Source organism: Podarcis bocagei, assembly GCF_964188305.1.
Source record: "Podarcis bocagei genome assembly, chromosome: 11".
NCBI classification, from domain to species: Eukaryota; Metazoa; Chordata; class Lepidosauria; order Squamata; family Lacertidae; genus Podarcis; species Podarcis bocagei.
Genome location: NC_138136.1, coordinates 9,626,039 through 9,647,403, shown reverse-complemented (window position 1 = coordinate 9,647,403; position 21,365 = coordinate 9,626,039). Strand labels below are relative to the sequence as shown.

The window sequence follows — 21,365 nt, the reverse complement described above, 5'->3', positions numbered from 1 at the left end:
GGTTAAGAACAGTTTCAGGTTAAGAACAGACCTCCAGAACGAATTAAGTTCTTAACCCAAGGTACCACTGTATAGGGCTGACTTCATATTTCTTCTAAAGGTTGCATAGTTACTTATCTCCTTGGCTCATGGGTCGGCTAACTCCATACCCTCCAACATTTCTCCGATGAAAATAGGGAGATCCTGAGGAAAAGTGAGACATTCCAAACTGGGGCGGCTTCTGTAAATCTGGGATTGTCCCTGGAAAATAGGGACAATTGGAAAGTCTGCAGTGTTTGATGAGGCCAGCAACCTAGAAGTAGACCGGGAGCATTTTATAGCCAGCACTTATTCTTTTATTTCCTATTTGCCTTGTGTATGATGTCACTCTAGTAGGTGAAATGTAATCCTTCTTTCTATCATAGCAGTTAAGAGTAGAAGATCAGGCTGGGTTGGTGCCACAACACCCAGGCACCTTTTCCATTCCTAACACAGTGTTTGGCACCAAAGAAATACTACAGAATGGTAGAAGTTTTAAAAAGTCAAGAGCCAAAGGTCACCCATCCAATAGGTTGCTAAGAATGACTTTGCAAGTGGTGTTACTAATGTAAACAGTACAGATCACCAGTGCAACTGGGAATTCACACAAGCAAGACAATGGCTATTTGAAGGGGTCATGCAGGCAATACTGGGAAAAGCTACAGGATAAAAATAGACCCCTGGAGAGTCATGCATGGATGCTGTTGGCAAGTCTTCAATAAGCCAGTGCTGCTAATGAGCTGCAAAGGTTTTTGAGATGTGACTGAGGAGAGAAGGTGGGTGGGAGGTGAAGTTCATGGAGATAGATATAGATATAGATATAGATATAGATATAGATATAGATATAGATATAGATATAGATATAGATATAGATATAGATATAGATATAGATATAGATATCTCTCGTAGGGAGGAACTCTATAGAAAATCTAGAAAAAGTTGAAAGAGAAGTTGAAACCGAAACACAACCCTGAAAGAGTCACAAAGAACTGAAAGTTATAGGATATGCATTGACTGGAAATGAAGCAGTGCAGCCACCCAAAACCTTTTCAAACAGAATTGAAAGCAGGATTGTATATGAGCATCCCAATAACATCATTAGCACAAATCATCATGAATGTACAATAAAAATGACATTTAGAGGGGCCTAAAATTTCAGTACAATTAAAATCAAGCAAAACAAATCTATAGCTCACAAGGTTAAAATGCAGCGCAAGTAGTCTGGCAGAATAAAAATGTCTTAACTACCCATCTAAAAGATATCTGAGAATGGGTCGTGCTAACCTTGGAAAGAAATTACACAGTCAAGGTGTTGTCCCTATAAAGCCCTGTCCTGAATTTCTGCCCATCACATCTCTGTTGGTAGTGGAACGCAGAGAATGGCCTCCAAAAATTATTGCAACTGCTGAGCAGGTTCCTACAGGTTCTGTCGATTTGGGTGCTCAAAAGAAAGATTCAAGACCACTGTGTTTCCCCTGCTTTGAAATGAAGCCAAGCTGTTGCGTGTCGAGGTCCCCAAGACACCCCCCAATAAAACATAAGTGACACATTATTTTTGTTTAAGGTTTTTGGCATAATTTTGGCCTCAACTTTTTTAAATTACAAGCAATGTGAGTGGTTGCTTGGGCATTGGTTGCGACTATGTGACCCCGCATGGGGACAGTCTGACATTCGCACGCCTGCGAAGTCAGAAAAGGGTAAGACACCCGGGGAGAGAGAGAGGACTGGGAACCATGCCTCACCTCTCCCCAAATGCTCCCAGGGGCTCTTGCGTGGCCCTAGCCCCTTGACAGGGTTCGGACAAAAGCATAGCGAGCCCCTGGATTCCTTTAACGGAAAACCCTTGCAGCAGCAGCACTTTTGGAGGGGCAGGCACAGCCAAATCCATACCCCTCCACCAACCAATTCCCAAACCAATGCCTAACCACAACCTTACAAGTTGTGACGATTTGCTACGCCGTAGGCAAAAACCAAATGGCACCAGCCAATCAGCCAAATGGACAAAATTCCTACTAGGCCCCTGCCCCAAAAGCAGACGACCCCATGACAGGCATAGCAAGGTCAAGCGAACAGCCTAAAATAGGGAGGGCGGGCGGGTGATCCGATGCACGTAGCGAAAAGAGGAAGCTCAATGCTGTGTGCAGGGCATTTAAAGACTAGGGCTGTCAATCAAAAAATAGCAACATATAATTCTCCCCAGCAACAGCCAGGCCTCTGCTAATGGTTGCCAAACTCTTTCCCGCCCAGCAACAGCGGGGTGTCTTGCTAGCCCCCACCGCAACACGTGCTGTCCATGAAGGAGAACATGCTTTGCAAGAAACATCCTATAAGCACAAGCGAGGAAAGGACTGGAGAGGTGGGCCATTTTGGTGGAAAGATCTAGGTTTTAATTGCAGGGAAATATCTTCCCAAGATACAATATAATTAATTTTTTGAGGGGGGGGGATGTTGGAGTCAGTGAGTTCAGGGGGATCCTGTATGGTCATATAGCTAAGTCTAGCCTGTGTTTCTGGCCGTGAGCAGGGCATTTTAAGAGCAGCAGACCACACGCGTTTGCCCCAAATTCCCTGTAATAGTTAAGCAGCGGAGGCAAAACAGAGCTTCAGATTTAACAAGTCAAACTGAGACTCACATAACAAGACAAATCGGAAATACGCAGAGTGGATCCGAGACAAATTGGGCTTCAGTGCTACAGATATAAGGTGAATTGTACGGCCAGCGCTCATCCCTAATGAATATAATGCACTGCAGGGAGAGAAAAGCTTTCAGCAAAGTATATGATGGGAAGGAGAGCATCAGGGAGCAACTCATGGTATGGAATGAGGGTCTTGCCAGTACTCAGAAATGCTCTTATTTCCATGTGTGAAATGTTGAAGGACATGAAATCCAAGGGCAGCACTCAACTCTTGTAATAGTTACCAGATTATCCCCCAAGGTCGTCAAAGGCATGCAAAACATTCAGTCAAGGGTTTACACAATGTGGGTAAGTTAGATGTTCTGGTTTATTTCTGATGTTGGTCATTCAATCTAGACCAAGCCCACACAATTTGCAATTACCATGTGGAGTGCACTGCATTTTTGCACACCATCCCAAGATGTCAAATTTCTGTCTCAGACTGCAGAAACGAGAGGGTGAAGCACTTGGCAGGCAACAATACATGCTCAACGGAAGCCTGCGCTAGACGAATACGTTTTTATCTGCAAGCTTAACTGTTCCTATTAATTTCCATAGGCCCTGAGGGCACTTAGCCTTCTCAGAATTCTGTCCAGATAGGAAACCACTGAACTAAATCATATGCAATACACATACCCTGTTTCTAAAATTCAGAAGACATCCTGTTGGATCTTACTATACAGTCATACCTCGGGTTACAGACGCTTCAGGTTGCGTTTTTTCGGGTTGCGGACCAACGAAACCCGGTAGTACCGGAACTGGTTACTTCTGGGTTTCAGCGGTAGCACATGCACAGAAGCGGTAAATCGTGCTTCGCACATGCGCAGACGTGCCGAATCTCAACCCGTGCGTGCAGAGATGCATCACTGTGGGTTGCAGACGCTGTGGGTTGCGAATGTGCATCCCACACAGATCATGTTTGCAACACTAGCATCCACTGTATTGGAAAACGGAAACACAGGGCTAGGCTATTTGCCTGTTCCTCTGCAACTTCTCTATCCATCTATACAGTGCTTTTTTCTGGGGGGACGCAGGGGTATGCATACCCCTAAACATTTTGTGAATCTAAGTTTGGCCTCATTGAGGGGCAGTATTTCAATATGAGTAGGAAAATGAAAGTACCCCTAAGCATTTTTTTAGGGGGGGGGGAGCACTGCATCTTTATAACTGTCTTAGAAAGCCTTACAGCAGCAACACACATACTGGTTCTGGAGCCTTGGGGTGCGGGAAACAGCACAGAGCATTATTCACTGGAATTGTGGATAGGTACAGGCATGTGATCCTGCTAACCCAGCAGTTCGAAAGCATGTCAAAGTGCAAGTAGATAAATAGGTACCACTCCAGTGGGAAGGTAAACGCCGTTTCCGTGCGCTGCTCTGGTTTGCCAGAAGCGGCTTAGTCATGCCTGGAAGCTGTACGCCGGCTCCCTTGGCCAATAAAGCGAGATGAGCGCCACAACCCCAGAGTCGTCCGCGACTGGACCTAATGGTCAGGAGTCCCTTTACTTTACCTTTTACAGGCATGTGACCGCAGTGTTTTGAAGAACTTTGTGTTACCAGGTCAGTGGAATTGCAAGTTGCCCATGTTGGAGGGTAGTAGGTCCAGATAACTATTGCTGAATGCCATTTTTGCTGGCATTTGTTCGCTAATATTCAAAGGTGGTATGTGAAAAACCAGTGTCAATAATGCTAAAAACAGGTATAACCTACCTATTTTTGCCAGAGAAAATTCCCCTTCAATGTTAATTGAGCTGAATTGTACCCAGTAATGTCCGCACAATTGTCAGTCGCAAATGCTGCTATACTATCATAACGTAGCTGGCTTTTCCTAAGCTATATTCCCTATTACTCATGCCTGTTTTTCCGCAGTTCTCTTTACTTTTGTTTTTGGCAGCTTGTTTGGTGGGTGCTGCTATTTATTCCATTTATTGCAAGAATTCAGCAAGTTGCAAATGGCCTTCATCAATAGCACCTTCTTTAATCGCAGACCATTTTCACTCTGCCAACCTCAACATCCAAGGAAAAGACCAAAGTAAGCAAATTTTATGCTGCAGTGCTTTCTGGCACAGGGCCATTCGTCCAGTTCAGAAGTTGGCTGAAGTCTTCAGTGCAAGTCTTTACTGTCTACAACTGGCTGAGAATGTAGAATGCTACAAATCTCACACAAGTGGTATAATAGCTGGACTTGTAAGGTTAGGCATTGGGTAAGCCTTTGTGACATGGGACAAGGGTGGCGCTGTGGGTTAAACCACAGAGCCTAGGGCTTGCCAATCAGAAGGTCGGCGGTTCGAATCCCCGTGATGGGGTGAGCTCCCGTTGCTCTGTCCAAGCTCCTGCCAACCTAGCAGTTTGAAAGCACGTCAAAGTGCAAGTAGATAAATAGGTACCGCTCCAGCGGGAAGGTAAACGGCATTTCCGTGCACTGCTCTGGTTCGCCAGAAGCGGCTTAGTCATGGTGGCCACATGACCTGGAAGCTGTACACCGGCTTCCTCGGCCAGTAAAGCGAGATGAGCACTGCAACCCCAAAGTCGTCCGTGACTGAACCTAATGGTCAGGGGTCCCTTTACCTTTACCTTTAAGCCTTTGTGATGGGAGGGGAGGTTGTTGCCTCTGCCTGCCCCTCCTCAATAAGGGTATCCCATTAAAGGGATCCGTGTGTGTGTGTGTGTGTGTGTGTGTGTGTGTGTGTGTGTGTGTATTCTATCCGAAGCCTGGGAATGGGCTAGGGCCATGCCACAACCCCATTGGGGTCCCTGGGGGTGCTCTGATTTGATGTATATCAGGCTTCCTCAACCTCGGCCCTCCAGATGTTTTTGACGTACAACTCCAATGATCCCTAGCTAGCAGGACCAGTGGTCAGGGATGAGGGGAATTGTAGTCTCAAAACATCTGGAGGGCCAAGGTTGAGGAAGCCTGATGTATATCATAGGGCTCCCCCTACTGGTGGTTTACCCTTAGAAGACTTCCTGTAGACGGGCAGGAGTCAGGATATAGTCTGGTTTCACCCAGTACCTAAGCCAAACCGCTCACATCTGTAACCAATAAAGTTGTGGCCTATTTTTGCCCATTAACCTAAACCAGGGGTCAGAAAACTTTTTCAGCAGGGGGCCGGTCCACTGTCCCTCAAACCTTGTGGAAGGCCAGACTATATTTTGGGGGGGAAATAATGAATGAATTCCTATGCCCCACAAATAACCCAGAGATGCATTTTAAATAAAAGGACACATTCTACTCATGTAAAAACACACTGAATCATAGAATCATAGAATCATAGAGTTGGAAGAGACCACAAGGGCCATCGAGTCCAACCCCCTGCCAAGCAGGAAACCCCATCAGAGCTGATTCCTGGCCATCTGTCAGGCGATTCTTTAGCTGTGATTTCTTTAGCTGTGACTGAACTAGATGGACATTGGAATGCCTTTCAACTTAATTCTATGAATATCTTATACCACCATGTAGCATCACATTATCCCACCACTATTTGAATGTACACAGGTGAAAACTGTCTCCATGCTCAAAGAAGAGAGAGAATCGGAAACAGTCTATTCTTCTTTGCAGTCTTAGCAACACTTTTTGTCGAAACTTGATATTTAATGTCTCTAAATAAGCATAGCTACGCTGACGTCAAACGGTACAGCTGAGCATTGGCTTTGCTTCTATTCTGAATAATCATGGTGATTGCGAAGTCTTTCACATTGCCAAATTGAATTCTTCTGTTAAAAGGGGTTTCGGAGGGATTAGGCAGTCCACAATTTCCCAAGTAGCTCTGTTGCCTCCTTTCTTTCTTTTTTAATTACATATGAAAGATCACATATAGAAGGTTACAATAAAAAAAAATCACAGCACCAGCACTTTCCTTTAAAGTTAGCTGCTCTAATAGAAAAGAAAGTTCCCAAGGGCTGATTGCAGCTGGCCATTGATTCTGTAGGTTCGCCCTATCTGTACTTAAAAACAGTCATGCAGTAGGAAGAATTGCCTCCGTTTTTCCATAAATTAAATGCACAACCACTTCATCTGAATAACTAATCTAACTGGAAAGACACAGAGCTAACCTGGAAGAGATAAGACTGCTTCCAAAAGCTACATATACCAGGTGAACCATCAGCCCACCACTGATGGTTACTATAACTCACTGAAGTGAGCTAAGCAAAATTCCAGATTATTTATTTATAATAAAAGAAATATCAGAATAAATGTAAGAAAATGAGTAAGAAAGGAGAGCTTGTATTGATTTCTTACACAGAAGCCCCGGGTCAAGCAACTTCCCAGAATTCAGACTAGAATATTTTGCCGCTGGGGAAAAAATATTCCCTTTTCTGCCCATTTCTGTCATGTGCATCTGTTAAATAATATAGATGGCATCATTAGCAGTAAGAGACACAGCTACTAACTCTCTCTCTCACACACACACCATTTTATGAATTCTAAACAGAGCCGTCTTTCCCATTGGGCTTACTGGCGCGTGGCGCCAGGGTGCCGCCCTCCCAGGGGCACCCCAGCGAGTGGGGGAGCTGTGCGGCTTTTCCAGCGCTGGCGGCCTCCCCTTCCCCTGCACACCTGCCAACTGCGTCCTGTCAACCATATGGCTGGTGGGCATGCAGCTTCCTTCCCAAGCCTCCGCGGGAGGAGAGCGATTCCCGCAGAAGCTTGGGAAAAGGTCAACAACTCTGGGAAACCAGAGGAATCTTTGCACCATGGCGCTGGATATGCTTAAGACAGCCCTGATTCTAAAAAGGGTATTTGTGCCTTTGTGTTGACATGCTGTGCCACCCAAAAAGGGGGAGGTGCCCATCTTGTTTTGCTCCTAAGTTCAAAGAGCAGTGAGGCTTGAGCACTCTTCTAGCTCCATAGTGGTACCTCGGGTTAAGAACTTAATTCATTCTGGAGGTCCGTTCTTAACCTGAAACCATTCTTAACCTGAGGTAACACTTTAGCTAATGGGGCCTTCCGCTGCCGCCGTGTGATTTCCGTTCTCATCCTGAAGCAAAGTTCTTAACCCAAGGTACTGTTTCTGGGTTAGCGGAGTCTGTAACCTGAAGCATCTGTAACCTGAAGCATCTGTAACCCAAGGTACCACTACATTTAAAAGGGGGTGCAAACAGTAGCACACAGTGGTACCTCAGGTTAAGTACTTAATTCGTTCTGGAGCACTATTTCTGGGTTAGCAGAGTCTGTAACCTGAAGCGTATGTAACCCGAGGTACCACTGTAGTTGTCCCTCTGCGACAAGACTATCTTCTTATGCATGATATGGGGAATAGGCTGTTGCATTACTGATAGTGGAATTGTAGGCAGTGCCAGGAGAGACAAAATATGGAGGCTTCTGATTGTTCAAAAAGGCAGATAGCTAATTTGTACTGAATAAGTATGTTATGCACTTCAAGATCAGATAACTCTAATCACTTGAGCATCATTACTGATTCAATGAATCTATGTAGCCTTCCTGGCCCGGAAAAGTAGCAACCAAATCAATTGCCGGGCGTCTCGTTCAACATGTACTTCTAAACCTTGGACAAGCGGGGAAAGCCAAAAACTGTGATACGAATTTTGATGTTGTTTGATTAACTCTAGAGATGGATCAGAAATTTGTATGCCATAGGTATGACCAAACGAATGTGTAGAAGCTCATTATGTCTAAGCTGGAGTTCATTGCTCTACTCTAAGTCAGCCTGTAACATGGAAGTGCTGCTGTCTCTTCGTGAATGCTTTGCTAACACAGAAAAGTGCTGGGTTTACTGGGAAGGTAAGAGAAACCATGCGGCTGTTCTAATCCCAAGAGGATGCTGGAATCAGGCTGCTGCATATATTAACCCTAACTATTTGAAATGAAAGAGTGTGCACAGTCAGTTCGCCTCCCTAATCCAACAGCCAGGGCTTTGGATTTTAAAAACAATAATCTATTTTTAAAAACAAAAAACCTCATGAGGCATCTACTTGGCTGATGGAAAAGGGTTTTTTTTTTCTTTCTCTCTTCCCTGTCAATATCCCTCCTGCTTGCACAGTAGAGGGGTGTTTCTCCCCCCCTCCTCCTCTGCAAAGATGACTCAGGAGTTTGCCCCCAAAGGGGGGGAGGGGGGCCGTGTGATGGCCACTGGCCAAGAGAGGACCTTTGAGCAAGGGCGTCATACCCATAGAGGCTAGTGGCGCGGGGTGCCAGGGCGCCAAGTTCTGGAGGGCGCCAGGGAAGAGGTGGAGGCTGGACGCGGCACCTCCCAGCATCAGCTTGCCACCCTCACCCGCCTCTGCCATGCCATGCCAAAGCAGCGCCGCGCCCGGAGCCTTCCATGAGATCATGAGATCTTGCTGAAATCTCATAAGATCTTACGGAGTGAGGGGAACTGAACACCAAATAGCACGGCCTTGGAGAAGAGAGACTCCAACTGTCAACAGAAGAGTCCTCTTCAGCGTGTCTTCAAAACAGTTTTGTGATTGGAGAACACATTGATGAAAGCCTTTGTAACATAACAAATCCCTGCTCCATTGACAATACCTGCTTTACTCTTTTAGCCTCTCTCAAAGTAACTTCAACAACTTCTATTTAAAGCTCACAATAACAAGATTTTACATGCCACTTTTAGCCAATATAATCAAATGAAAAGCAATCATTTAACTCACTTGACAAAATACACTGTTACCTCTGACACATCAAACCCTCAATTTATCAAAGATTTTCTTTCTTTCTCTTGGGTTGATATGAAATATGCCACATTCAATTCAAATGGAGCATTTTTAAACATAATTGCAGCCTTTGTCAAGCCTAAAAGCATATCATCACTGCAGCGTTGTCAAATGATTTTTACCATACTACACTGCTTAAGTGCAGGCTTCCCAATCAATGGATACGTACACATTACTGGTTCAAAAGGCAGCGAGGTTGTTTCATCTGCCTTGTGTCTCACATTGTATTTGCATGTTGCTGTACACATCAAAGAGGGGACAGAGCTGTCTTCCCCCAATGCACATAAACAGTTTGGTTTCCCTGTGCCTGCAGGCTCCTGAAGCTGCCATCTGGGCATGAGCAACACCTCAGCTTCGCTGCAAAGTGAATGTGGCTTATTTTTTTCAAATTGGACGGAAGCTGGTTTGAGGGGAAATGCATCAATCAGCAGTGTTTCTCGCAAATGACGGAGTAGATATAGATTGTGACTAACACCATGTGTTGTTGTTATTGTTGTTGTTTAGTCGTTTAGTCGTGCCCGACTCTTCGTGACCCCATGGACCAGAGCACGCCAGGCACTCCTGTCTTCCACTGCCTCCTGCAGTTTGGTCAAACTCATGCTGGTAGCTTCGAGAACGCTATACAACCATCTTGTCCTCTGCCGTCCCCTTCTCCTTGTGCCCTCCATCTTTCCCAACATCAGGGTCTTTTCCAGGGAGTCTTCTCTTCTCATGAGGTGGCCAAAGTATTGGAGCCTCAGCTTCAGGATCTGTCCTTCCAGTGAGCACTCAGGGCTGATTTCCTTCAGAATGGAGAGGTTTGATCTTCTTGCAGTTCATGGGACTCTCAAGAGTCTCCTCCAGCACCATAATTCAAAAAAATTATGTACACCATGTATACACAGCTTCAAATGCTAGTGGCATGAGCACACTGGAGCCAGAGTAAATGGTAATATGCGCATAGCCTATGATATGTCTGGGAAATACTGTGCACAGTTCTGGACATACCGTAATTCAGGCGACGGGCCACAAATCAATGGAAGAGCATGTGCTTTGCTTTGATAAGGGTCCCAGCATCTCCAATTTAAAAAGGATCAAATAATGAGAAAGACTCTGGAGAACAGCTGCCAGTCAGAGCAGACCATACTGTGCTAGATGGGGGAAGTTGCATGAGGTTTGAGGGAAATTTGCAGAAATAGGGGTGGCAGGATGAGAAGGTGCTGGAAGGCCAAAGTCCGGGAGCATCGTGAACAGACTGAGAAATGTGTGAAAGCTCGAGAACCATGGGTAGGCAAACTAAGGCCCGGGGGCCGGATCCAGCCCAATCGCCTTCTCAATCCGGCCCGCGGATGGTCCGGGAATCAGCGTGTTTTTACATGAGTAGAATGTGTCCTTTTATTTAGCATGCATCTCTGAGTTATTTGTGGAGCCTACCTGGTATTTTTACATGAGTGAAATGTGTGCTTTTATTTAACATGCATCTCTGGGTTATTTGTGGGGCGTAGGAATTCGTTCTTCTTTTTTTCAAAATATAGCCTGGCCCCCCACAAGGTCTGAGGGACAGTGGACTGGCCCCCTGCTGAAAAGGTTTGCTGACCCCTGGTTTAGAGGAGTGAAGTGCTCAAGTGTCATCCAAGTCCTGTAAAGAGGAGAATTGTACAGAGGAACTCTTTGACTTCTTGCATGCCAAATACCACTGGGTGGCTCATAAACTCTTCAGCAAATTGAAATAAATGTTAATATAAGCCTGTGTCCTCCTCATGCATAGCTGATGAAAACCTGAGTCTGTTCAGTTTGAGTAGACATGAAGCTCTGCAGCGGTAATATGAAAGTGAATGCAACTAGCTCTCTGGTAATTCGGACAGAATTTAAGAGTGGCCATCAGATACATCTATGTTCTGTAGAAGATTTGTGGCAGCTAACAAAGTATTTCTGTAGATTTCTGGTATTAAAGATATTTCCTGTCAAATGTGAAAATGTTTGCTTGTTATGACAGCCAAGGCCTCTTAGCATACTCTGAGGTAAAACATTAAAACTTAGGCAATTTGGAATAATAATAATAATAATAATAATAATAATAATAATAATAATAATAATAATGTGGTCGATGGGCAATCAGTCCAACCTGATATATTACTATTTAATATGATTATTTATTAAATTTGTATACTGCCCTATAACTGCAGGCCTCAGGGCAGTTCACAACGTAAAATCACAATATAAATACACAAAATACACAATAAAAATAAAAAGAAAAAGAACCCAATAATGCCCCATCCCGCACATTTTAAAAGGACATTTTCGTATGTTTATCTTCCTGTCTTACTGTCTTAAAAGAATGACAAAGAATGACAACGCAGAGATACATGAAAGGGCAACTAACATGATAAAGAGTCTGGAACAGAAAAGGGTAAGTACCTTTTAATTTTTCTTTTAAAGGACAACTAAGGGAGGGCATGCTCGAGGTTTATAGAATTATGCACGTTTTAGGGAAAGTGATACTATTCACCCCGGATGCCAGAACCTGGGGTCACTGGATGAAATTTGTTGGCAGTAGCTAGGACAGACAGAAGAGAGTACTTTTTCACACCGTCGACATATTTGCCACAAGCTTGGGAATGCCACAGTTGCTTGCCATGTGATGCCATGGAGGAAATGTCTAGAAATGGCTGTTACCAATGCTGTCAAGCTTCAACTTTAGGACAAAGCTCCACCTCTACCCCACCCAGAGGTGGAGCTAGGTGCTCTAGCATCCCAGAGGGCCGCCACGCACGTCCCAGGGGGTGCATCGTTCACGGCATCTGGGGGCGGCGCAGCGATGTCAAAAAAAACCCCTCTGGGATTGTACCCGGAGCAGACCGCACCCACCACTCCCACCTTGCTCCACCTCTGGCCCCACCTCAGACAAATGAACAGCTGGGCCCACAAATGCAGCAGGATTGCTCACTAGCTTTTTTAAAAAGTAAATGAAATAACTCACATAAAGAGGCAGATTTCCCCCAAAGACCATTAAGACCAGAGTCAAAAATTCCCCTAAATGCACCCACAGAACTCATGCCTCTCAAGACCAGCTGTTGAGGGAAAACAATAGGGGAGGGCTGGCGAGGTTTGTTTGTTTGTTTGTTTGTTTGTTTGTTTGTTTGTTTGTTTGTTTCAGATACTTTGCATTTAAAAGTCCAAGGTGGTTAACCATTCAAATAAAAGTCAAGGTCTTTGGGGAACTTTCTGGCTCACCGCTGTTCACGGCTCAACCAGGTGAATCATTGGCCTGTTTCATCAAGTCTCTTTCCAAGTTTCCATAACTGCGGGCATGGAGTTTGTTTTATTTTATTTTCAGTGCTATACTAAGTTTGCACGGTTTTGCTCATGTCCTAATGCAGATATAGCCATCCCAATAAATGTAATGCGATGTGCTGAAATCAGGAGGTAATTTCAGGGTAGAGTCTGAAATAGCTTGGCTCCGGTATCATAAACGCAAAGAGATATTTAACTTCTGCAATGTGTTTAAGAATGCAGGATGTTAGCGTGCATCCCCCTAGGAAAAGGGAAATTATCTAATAAAATAATGCAGACAGGCTATTGTTGACAATGATTCATCGACAGCTTGATTTATAATTCAGTTTTCAGGCAATTTATCAGATTAATATTAAAAAGAATGATACATTTCCTTACTTTTCTAATGCGCTTTGGGCTATTCGTTGCTTCTCCTTTTTTTCCCGTTCTTTGTGCTTCTTAACCCGAATCTCCCACAATCCTCTGATGGCCGCAAAGTCTAATACGATCACCTGATGCCCCATGTTGCTGACATTAAGATTCTCCTGCAATAACATTTTATTAACATGGCGTCATTATAAGGAAAAAGAAGCCGATGACTTAAAGAAAAGAAAAGCGGATAATATAGTTAGGCATTGGCATACAACCCTTTCAGTCCTCATTTCAGATGAGGACATGACAATCAAACCAAAACAGAAAATTCTTAGAGTTAGTATTTGCAATAGTTTTAATAATCCATATTCCTCTCTGTATTCATCACCTTCAGTCATGGCCGTCTTTAGCATATGTGCTGCCGGGGTGCAAAGATCCAGCCAGTGCCCCCAAATTTAGTTTAGCCACCCCCCAATTTTTTTTGGGGGGGAGAACTCAAGGTTGTTGACCTTTTCATGGGGAGGAAAATCGTTCACCTGTAACGACAACGCAGCGGAAATAAATGCTTTTATTTCCTGACTTGTCGGAAATATTTGATGATATGGAGTAACAGAGCGACAGAGGAGATGGGCTCCATTGCTTTTTACTGCCACTGATCAAGAGGGACTGTGCTGGTCCCGGAGGGGTTAGCGTGCAGCGTGGTCTGAGTCCGGTCCTGGGTTGAGGGTCTGGAGGCTGTCTGACAAGGGCGAAGTGGGGTCCAAGGCAAGGAGCCGGGCGTGGTCAGGAACTCCAGAAGAGCAGGTCAGGGTGCTGGCAGGAACAGGTTTCCAGCGATGTTGCTCCCGCAACCTGGGACTGGGCTGACTGGCCTTTATCTCCTCTGGGGCCTAGGGCGGTTCCGGCCCACAGGTGACCCGCCTCTCCTGGCCTTAAGGCGAGCACTCCTCCTGATAGAACTTAGTTCCCTCCGCCTCTCTGCCCTGAGCCTCTGCAGCTCAGGAGAGGCTGGAGGGTTACCAGACCCAGAGGCAGCCTCACCTTCCCCTGACTGGGCTGGGAGAGGAGCACCTGCAGGCAACGGGTCCTCAATCACCTCCGGAGCCAGAGTGGATTCATCTGGTGTCTGCTCCTGAGGATCCGGCACAGGTGAGGGCCCTTCAGGTGAGGCCCTTGAACCAGGGCTCAGCCGGCCCTGGAGGCGGGGACTCCTGTGCAGGCTGGGATTCCTCAGGTTCAGCCTCTGAATCAGATTCCCAGGCCATCACAGGGACCAGTATACAGTAGGTATACATTTGCCACCCCTCATAATACATTTGGCACCCCCTAGAAATCGGCGCCTGGGTGCACCGCATCCCTTGCACCCCTGGGTAAAGACGGACCTGCCTTCAGTACTGTTTCCATCCTGCCGCAGTGTGTTTTCCACCAAATAATATGTTATTCATCTCTCTGTCCACTATTTAACATGGGTTACGTAATTTATGAAACTTGTTACATAACCTACATTCATTTCAACGTAAAGGAAATCCCTTTTGAACTCTTTTGTGCTCCAGAATCTCTCCCCATGGAACTCGGCTTTCATCTGGGGTCTTTGAAGCCGACTTTCTTAAAATCCATCGTCCAGCTATGTCTTTAGAACTTTTTTTGCATCTCTTTGAAGGGACATGGAGAGTGACCTCTCACAGCTTAACACTCTTTGCACTGAGCACCATTTTACAACTCTGTTAATTTTTGTAACTGATAGCAGTAAAGCACCTTTCTGGCTACAATTTTAAAAATTAGTGCCCCCCCCCCATATATATATATACTGTATACAGTGGTACCTTGTTTCTCAAACGCCTTGGGACTCAAACAACTTGGAACCCAAACACTGCAAACCCGTTAGTAAGCGTTCCGGTTTGCGAACTTTTTTTGGAAGCTGAACGTGTTCCGTTTTGAGTGTTACGCTTCTGGTTTGACTGCCACACTTTCGTTTAGAGTGTTACACTGAGGTCTGTCTGCTTTTGCTATTTATTTTATGTTTTTGCAGCTGTTTTGTTTTGTTTTTGTGACTGTGTGGAACCCAGTTCAGCTACTGATTGATTGTGTGACTGTTTATTTCTTTCATTTTATGGATCAGCGGTCTCGTTGGATAGTAAAATTCATGTTAAACTGCTGTTTCAGGGGTTGTTTTTAAAAGTCTGGAACGGATTCATCTGTTTTGCATTACTTTCTATGGGAAAGTGTGCCTTGGTTTTGGAACGCTTTGGTTTTGGAATGGACTTCCGGAACGGATTACGTTTGAGAACCAAGGTACCACTGTATAATGAAAATAGGTGGGGCTGTAGCTCAGTGGTACAGCATCTGATTTGCATCCAGATGATTCCAGGTTCGATTCCCAGCATCCTCAGGTAGGGCCAGGAGAGAACACTGCCTGAAATTCTGAAGAGCTCATGCCACTCCATGTAGACTGTCCTGAGCTGCATAGATGAATGATCTACCTCAATATAAGGCAGCTTCTTATATTCTTATGGGTATGGTCAATGCCTGGGCAGGCGGCCTTCTGGAAACCACATGCATAAAGGTAAAGGGGACCCCTGACCATTAGGTCCAGTCGTGGCCGACTCTGGGGTTGCGGCGCTCATCTCGCTTTACTGGCCGAGGAAGCCGGCGTACATCTTCCGGGTCATGTGGCCAGCATGACTAAGCCGCTTCTGGCGAACCAGAGCAGCGCACAGAAACGCCGTTTACCTTCCCACCAGAGCGGTACCTATTTATCTACTTGCACTTTGACGTGCTTTCAAACTGCTAGGTTGGCAGGAGCAGGGACCAAGCAACGGGCGCTTACCCCGTCGCGGGGATTCGAACCGCCGACCTTCTGATTGGCAAGTCCTAGGCTCTGTGGTTTAACCCACAGCGCTACCCACGTCCCTAACCACATGCATGCCCACACATAAATAGAAGGCAAGCTAGCACAGGAAGGGCTATGACTACCATACTCCATCCTGCAAGGGACATTTTAGAGCAGTTTTCCCCAACCTGGTCTCTCCAGGTGTTTAGAATCGCAACTCCCATCAGCACCAAGCAGCATGGCCAGTGGTCAGGGATGATGGGAGTTGTAGTCCAAAAGTATAGAGGGCATGAGATTGGGGGAAGCTAGTGGGCATCCTCACGAGAAACTCAAGGTCACTCCCATAATGAAGACTAATTCTCGTGTCACTTCTGTATGATACGCTCCTACTGCATGGGAAAGGGCAGGTATAAATCACGAATGTTTACACCGACCTCCTCCAGTTACAAGCCTTTCATTTTGTTTTCTACCACCCGTGCTTCCACCTTCTGACTCATGTACAATTTATCACCTGCATCATCTCCCATAAATACCCAGCTCCGTGATGGCAAAGGAAGCGCTCGCATTACGTATATGTGAATAAGGCATATTTGGATAAATCCTCCTTGCTTAGCTGCTCACGCTATGGGGGAAACTGTCAGAAAGCACCTTGCTGATTTATGACGCCTCCTCTCTGGGATGAGCTTTTGCCACACACAGCTCACAGGATCCGGGTGGAAGGGCATTTAGCTGCAGTTTCTGCACGACTCTATGCTATATCTGTTGCTGGCGAAGCCCATCTTTCCTGAAGGCCGCCTGCTTCTGAATTATTTTTGAGGTCACAGGCCACCTTTCTTAGATGATACATCGTTGTTGTTTCACTCAGCTTTATGATCTATTACTCAGAGAGATCATGAAAGTTGGTCTCTTTGGCAATACACTATAAAAAGAAGAGGGTCTCGGCCAGAGAAGAAAGACTCCAATACTGGGGAAAGGGGAGCTGATGACTAATTTACAACGGTATCGCCTGTGACAAGCTCCGTATGTTGGAGTCTATAGTAGCAGGTAATCCTAGCTTTGTTGTTGTTGTTGTTTAGTCATTTAGTCATGTCCGACTCTTCGTGACCCCCTGGACCAGAGCATGCCAGGCACTCCTGTCTTCCACTGCCTTCCGCCGTTTGGTCAAACTCATGCTGGTAGTTTCGAGAACAATATCCAGCTATCTTGTCCTCTGTTGTCCCCTTCTCCTTGTGCCCTCCATCTTACCAACATCAGGGTCTTTTCCAGGGAGTCTTCTCTTCTCATGAGGTGGCCAAAGTATTGGAGCCTCAGCTTCACGATCTGTCCTTCCAGTGAGCACTCAGGGCTGATTTCCTTAAGAATGGAGAGGTTTGATCTTCTTGCAGTCCATGGGACTCTCAAGAGTCTCCTCCAGCACCATAATTCAAAAGCATCAATTCTTCGGCGATCAGCCTTCTAATCTGGCAACTTCTGTTTCAGTGTATCTGAAGAAGTGTGCATGCACACGAAAGCTCATACCAAGAACTAACTTAGTTGGTCTTTAAGGTGCTACTGGAAGGAATTTTTTTATTTTGACTATGGCAGACCAACACGGCTACCTATCTGTAACTGGAGCCTTCTTTATGGTCCAGCTTTCACTTCCATACATCACTACTGGGAAAACCATAGCTTTTACTATACTGAACTTTGTTGGCAAGGTGAGGTCTCTACTTTTTAAGATGCTGTCTAGGTTTGTCATTGCTTTTCTCCGAAGAAGCAGGCGTCTTTTAATTTCGTGGCTGCTGTCACCATCTGCAGTGATCATGTAGCCCAAGAAAGTAAAATCTCTCACTGCCTCCATTTCTTCCCCTTCTATTTGCCAGGAGGTGATGGGACCAGTGGCCATGATCTTCATTTTTTTGATGTTGAGCTTCAGACCATATTTTGCGCTCACCTCTTTCACCCTCAATAAAAGGTTCTTTAATTCCTCCTCACTTTCTGCCATCAAGGTTGTCTCATCTGCATATCTGAGGTTGTTGATATTTCTTCCGGCAATCTTAATTCCGGCTTGGATTCACCCAGCCCAGCCTTTCGCATGATGAATTCTGCATATAAGTTAAATAAGCAGGGAGACAATATACAGCCTTGTCGTACTCCTTTCCCAATTTTGAACCAATCAGTTGTTCCATATCCTAGCTTTTGCAATACCTATTTACACATGGAGAATTTAGCGGGCCTGAATCAATATGCTTGTGTTTAACAGATTGAGCTAGAATCATGCCAGTGCCTCTCCAATGGCTACCTCAGATTTACAAAAGGAATGATTCAATGCATCAGCCATAACTCAGGGCTGCTGCAAAATCCCTTTCTGCTTTCCAGAGCATTTTCAAAGCAGCTGCTACCATCTGCACAACGGCCAGATCTGGAGCTGCTTTTTTTATTATTCAACAGTCACTGCGTGCCACATTAGTGTTACTTATATTTCCAACATTATTCACAGTTTCAGGCTTCAGAAATGGATTTTTTATTATTTGCACGTCTCATCGGTCCTGGTTTCCTGGTTTGGTTTATGTATTTGTTTTGCGGAAACCAATACAATTTACATATTTCCCCTCCATTTATTTTACTTTTACAAGGAAGCCTGCAGACCCAGTTCTGCCAGAGATGGTAGGTGTGCTGAGGTTCGGCTGAATCTAATGTGCACGGTTAACACATTCTCAAGATGAATCTTCTGTTGAAATGTAGTTTTCGTAAACTGTACGTCATCGCAGCACTCATTAACTAAAAGCTCATCTAGGCTTCCTTTTGTGTTGTGTTTCAAGGCTAAATCCACACTTTAAAGCTCTGTGTCTGAGCTCTTCCCTCCTATCCCAGGACTTTTCCCATGAAAGCTTGCTCTGTGCCTTAGAAAACATAGATTTGATAGATCTCTAAGTCAGTGTTTCCCAACCACTGTTCCGCGGCACACTAGTGTGCCGCGAGATGTTGCCTGGTGTGCCGCGGGAAAAATTAAAAAATTCGAAAGATTTTTTTTTAAAAGTCAAATTTTCGATTGGGGCGCCGTCACTAGATGACCCCTGGGGTTCCCTCCCGCTCTGCGCCTCCCTCCTCCTCCTCCTCCTCCTCCTCCGGGGAGGCCCTTCCTGGCTCTCGGCCAAGGCTTGGCGGCTGCCATTCACTCACTCGCTCGCCCACCCGTCCCTCCATCCCTGCACCCGGCCTCTCCCCCTCCGTCCCCGGCGCGGGGGCTGCCGGGATCCGTAGTCCCCTCGCCATTGGGCTCCGCGCCCGCGCGGGGTGCGCGAACTACGTTTCCCAGCGTGGCCTGGCGGGCCGGGAGTTTTGTTTGAAGCGCTCTTCTCCCGGCCATGGAATGAGCGCAGCGGCGGCGGCCGGGCGGGCAGGGGCTCTTCCGCGCAGACCCCGCGCAGCCTGCCTGCGCCCCCGCGGAGATCGGGCGGCAGGATGGAGCCCGGGGATCCCCGCGGAGGCGGAGCGGCAGCGGCGGAGGCTGCCCCCCAGGTAGGGCTGCGTCGGGGGGGGTTTATTTTTGCAATGCTGCATCCGCGCCGGAGGGGACTTGGCAGGTGAGGGGGGTCCCCAGTGGGCAGCAGAGAGAGCCGGGAGGGCGAAGGGGAGCCGGGGGGGAGCAGCGCTGCTCCCCGAGCCGAGCCCGGGGGGAAACTTTGGCGTCGTTGCGCCGGGTGTTGGAAGCGGAGGCTGGCGGGGGCCCCTCACCTGCAAAACCTGGTCGCCTCTCATATATTTCGTGCATTGCATTCATCGCCCGCTTTCTCCTCCAAGGAGCTCCCGGGGACGCGCGTGGTTCTCCCCGTGTTATCCTCGCAACAACAGCCCTGCGAGGTGGGTCAGGCGAGTGGCCCAAGGGAGCACCCAGGGATTTTCCTGGCCAGGTGGGGTGATTTGAGCCCTGCTCTCTGCCCGGTCTTCGTCCTCATTTAGCCCCCACATGTGCATGACTGTGCATGACTGAGGTTTTCCCCCCTCGTCTTGGCTATGGTGTGAGTCTGTGCTGTTAATTAATGGGGTTCTGCCTTCGGAGAAGATGAGCCAGCCCTCAAGGAGGTGATTATGTAATTTGCTAGCAATTCATGTCCCTCCCGGCGTGACGCTGCGCGCTGACGTCACGGGGCTGTAATGGTGGTGTGCCTTTTTGAATTTTGGTTTTTGATTTTTTAAAAAGGCACACCACCAAAAATCACATTGTTAGGAAAGCATTGTTTAATGTTTGGATAAGATATAAAGATCTGTTGGAAAACAAAACCCCTAGATGGGTGTCACCAGTGGAGGCCAAGGCAGTGAAGAAACTCAATATGGAGGTCGGATGGCCGAAGTATTGGGAAATTCTGGAACAGGATGGAGATAAGTTCAAATTACAAAGTCATGAGAAATTGAAACATAAAGTACAAAATTGGTTTCAATATCACCAAATAATGGAGTTTTTCAAACAGGACAGGAAAACTGGCTTCCAGGTGGAAAAATCAAAACTAGAAACTGAATTGCTAGAACCCAATACTAAGAATCTATCTAGAATGTACAACTTGTTGCTGAAATGGAATACACAGGACGAAACAGTCAAATCGGTTATGATTAAGTGGGCACAAGATATTGGTCATAACATTATGTCTGCTGACTGGGAATGGTTATGGAACACCGGTATCAAATTTACGGCATGTAATGCCTTAAAGGAAAACATTATGAAAATGGTCTATAGGTGGTACATGACCCCAGTCAAGCTGGCAAAAATTTATCATTTGCCCGATAACAAATGTTGGAAATGTAAAGAGACTGAAGGTACCTTCTATCACCTTTGGTGGACGTGCCCGAAGATTAAGGCTTTTTGGGAAATGATCTATAATGAAATGAAAAAGGTACTTAAATGTACGTTCCCTAAAAAACCAGAGGCCTTTCTCTTGGGCATTGTCGGCCAATTGGTGACAAAGAGGGATAGAACTTTTTTTATGTATGCTACGACAGCAGCAAGAATACTCATCGCAAAGTATTGGAAGACACAAGATCTACCCACTCTGGAAGAATGGCAGATGAAAGTGATGGACTATATGACATTGGCCGAGATGACAGGCAGAATCCGCGACCAACGCAAAGAGACGGTGGAAGAAGAATGGCGAAAATTTAAAAGTTATCTTAAGGACTATCATAAACTTAATGAATGTTAAAGTGTTGTGGTTCCTAGAAACAAAGGGATACAGCGATATAAGATCAGAATATAGAGAGGATTAGTATGACAGAGGTTGAAAGTAACAATTGGGAGTTGCTAAAAATTTTGGACATTGGGATGCAGAAAGGGGGGGTATGGGGAAGTCCTAGAAAAGAGGTTTATGAAAATATGTTATGATATTATACGTGTATGTTTGTCTTTTTAAGTGTTTGTTTGTCTTTCAAAAAATTTTGTAAAACCAATAAAAATTTTATAAAAAAAAAATGTAATGGTGGTGTGCCTCGAGATTTTTTTCATGAAACAAGTGTGCCTTTGCCCAAAAAACGTTGGGAAACACTGCTCTAAGTATCATGCTTCAGCCTT

At 45.8% G+C, this 21,365-nt stretch overlaps 2 protein-coding genes across 7 annotated transcripts in view; one reads left to right on the top strand and one right to left on the bottom strand.

Annotated features, from left to right (window-relative positions):
* The window catches only part of LOC308597773 (cryptic protein-like), a 442,052-nt gene that overhangs the window by 367,221 nt on the left and 53,466 nt on the right, over positions 1–21,365 (top strand). The window lies entirely within an intron of this gene.
* Positions 1–21,365, bottom strand: part of LRRC2 (leucine rich repeat containing 2) — a gene marked incomplete at its 5' end in the record, with an annotated part of 87,034 nt that overhangs the window by 59,817 nt on the left and 5,852 nt on the right. For 2 of the 3 annotated variants that reach the window (XM_081213828.1, XM_081213827.1), the window contains one exon: positions 13,021–13,166. In XM_081213828.1, coding sequence (XP_081069954.1) covers positions 13,021–13,145 — 125 coding nt within the window. Of the gene's footprint in view, positions 1–13,020; positions 13,179–21,365 lie in introns of those variants that run through there. The other variant, XM_081213826.1, reaches the window with a different exon arrangement.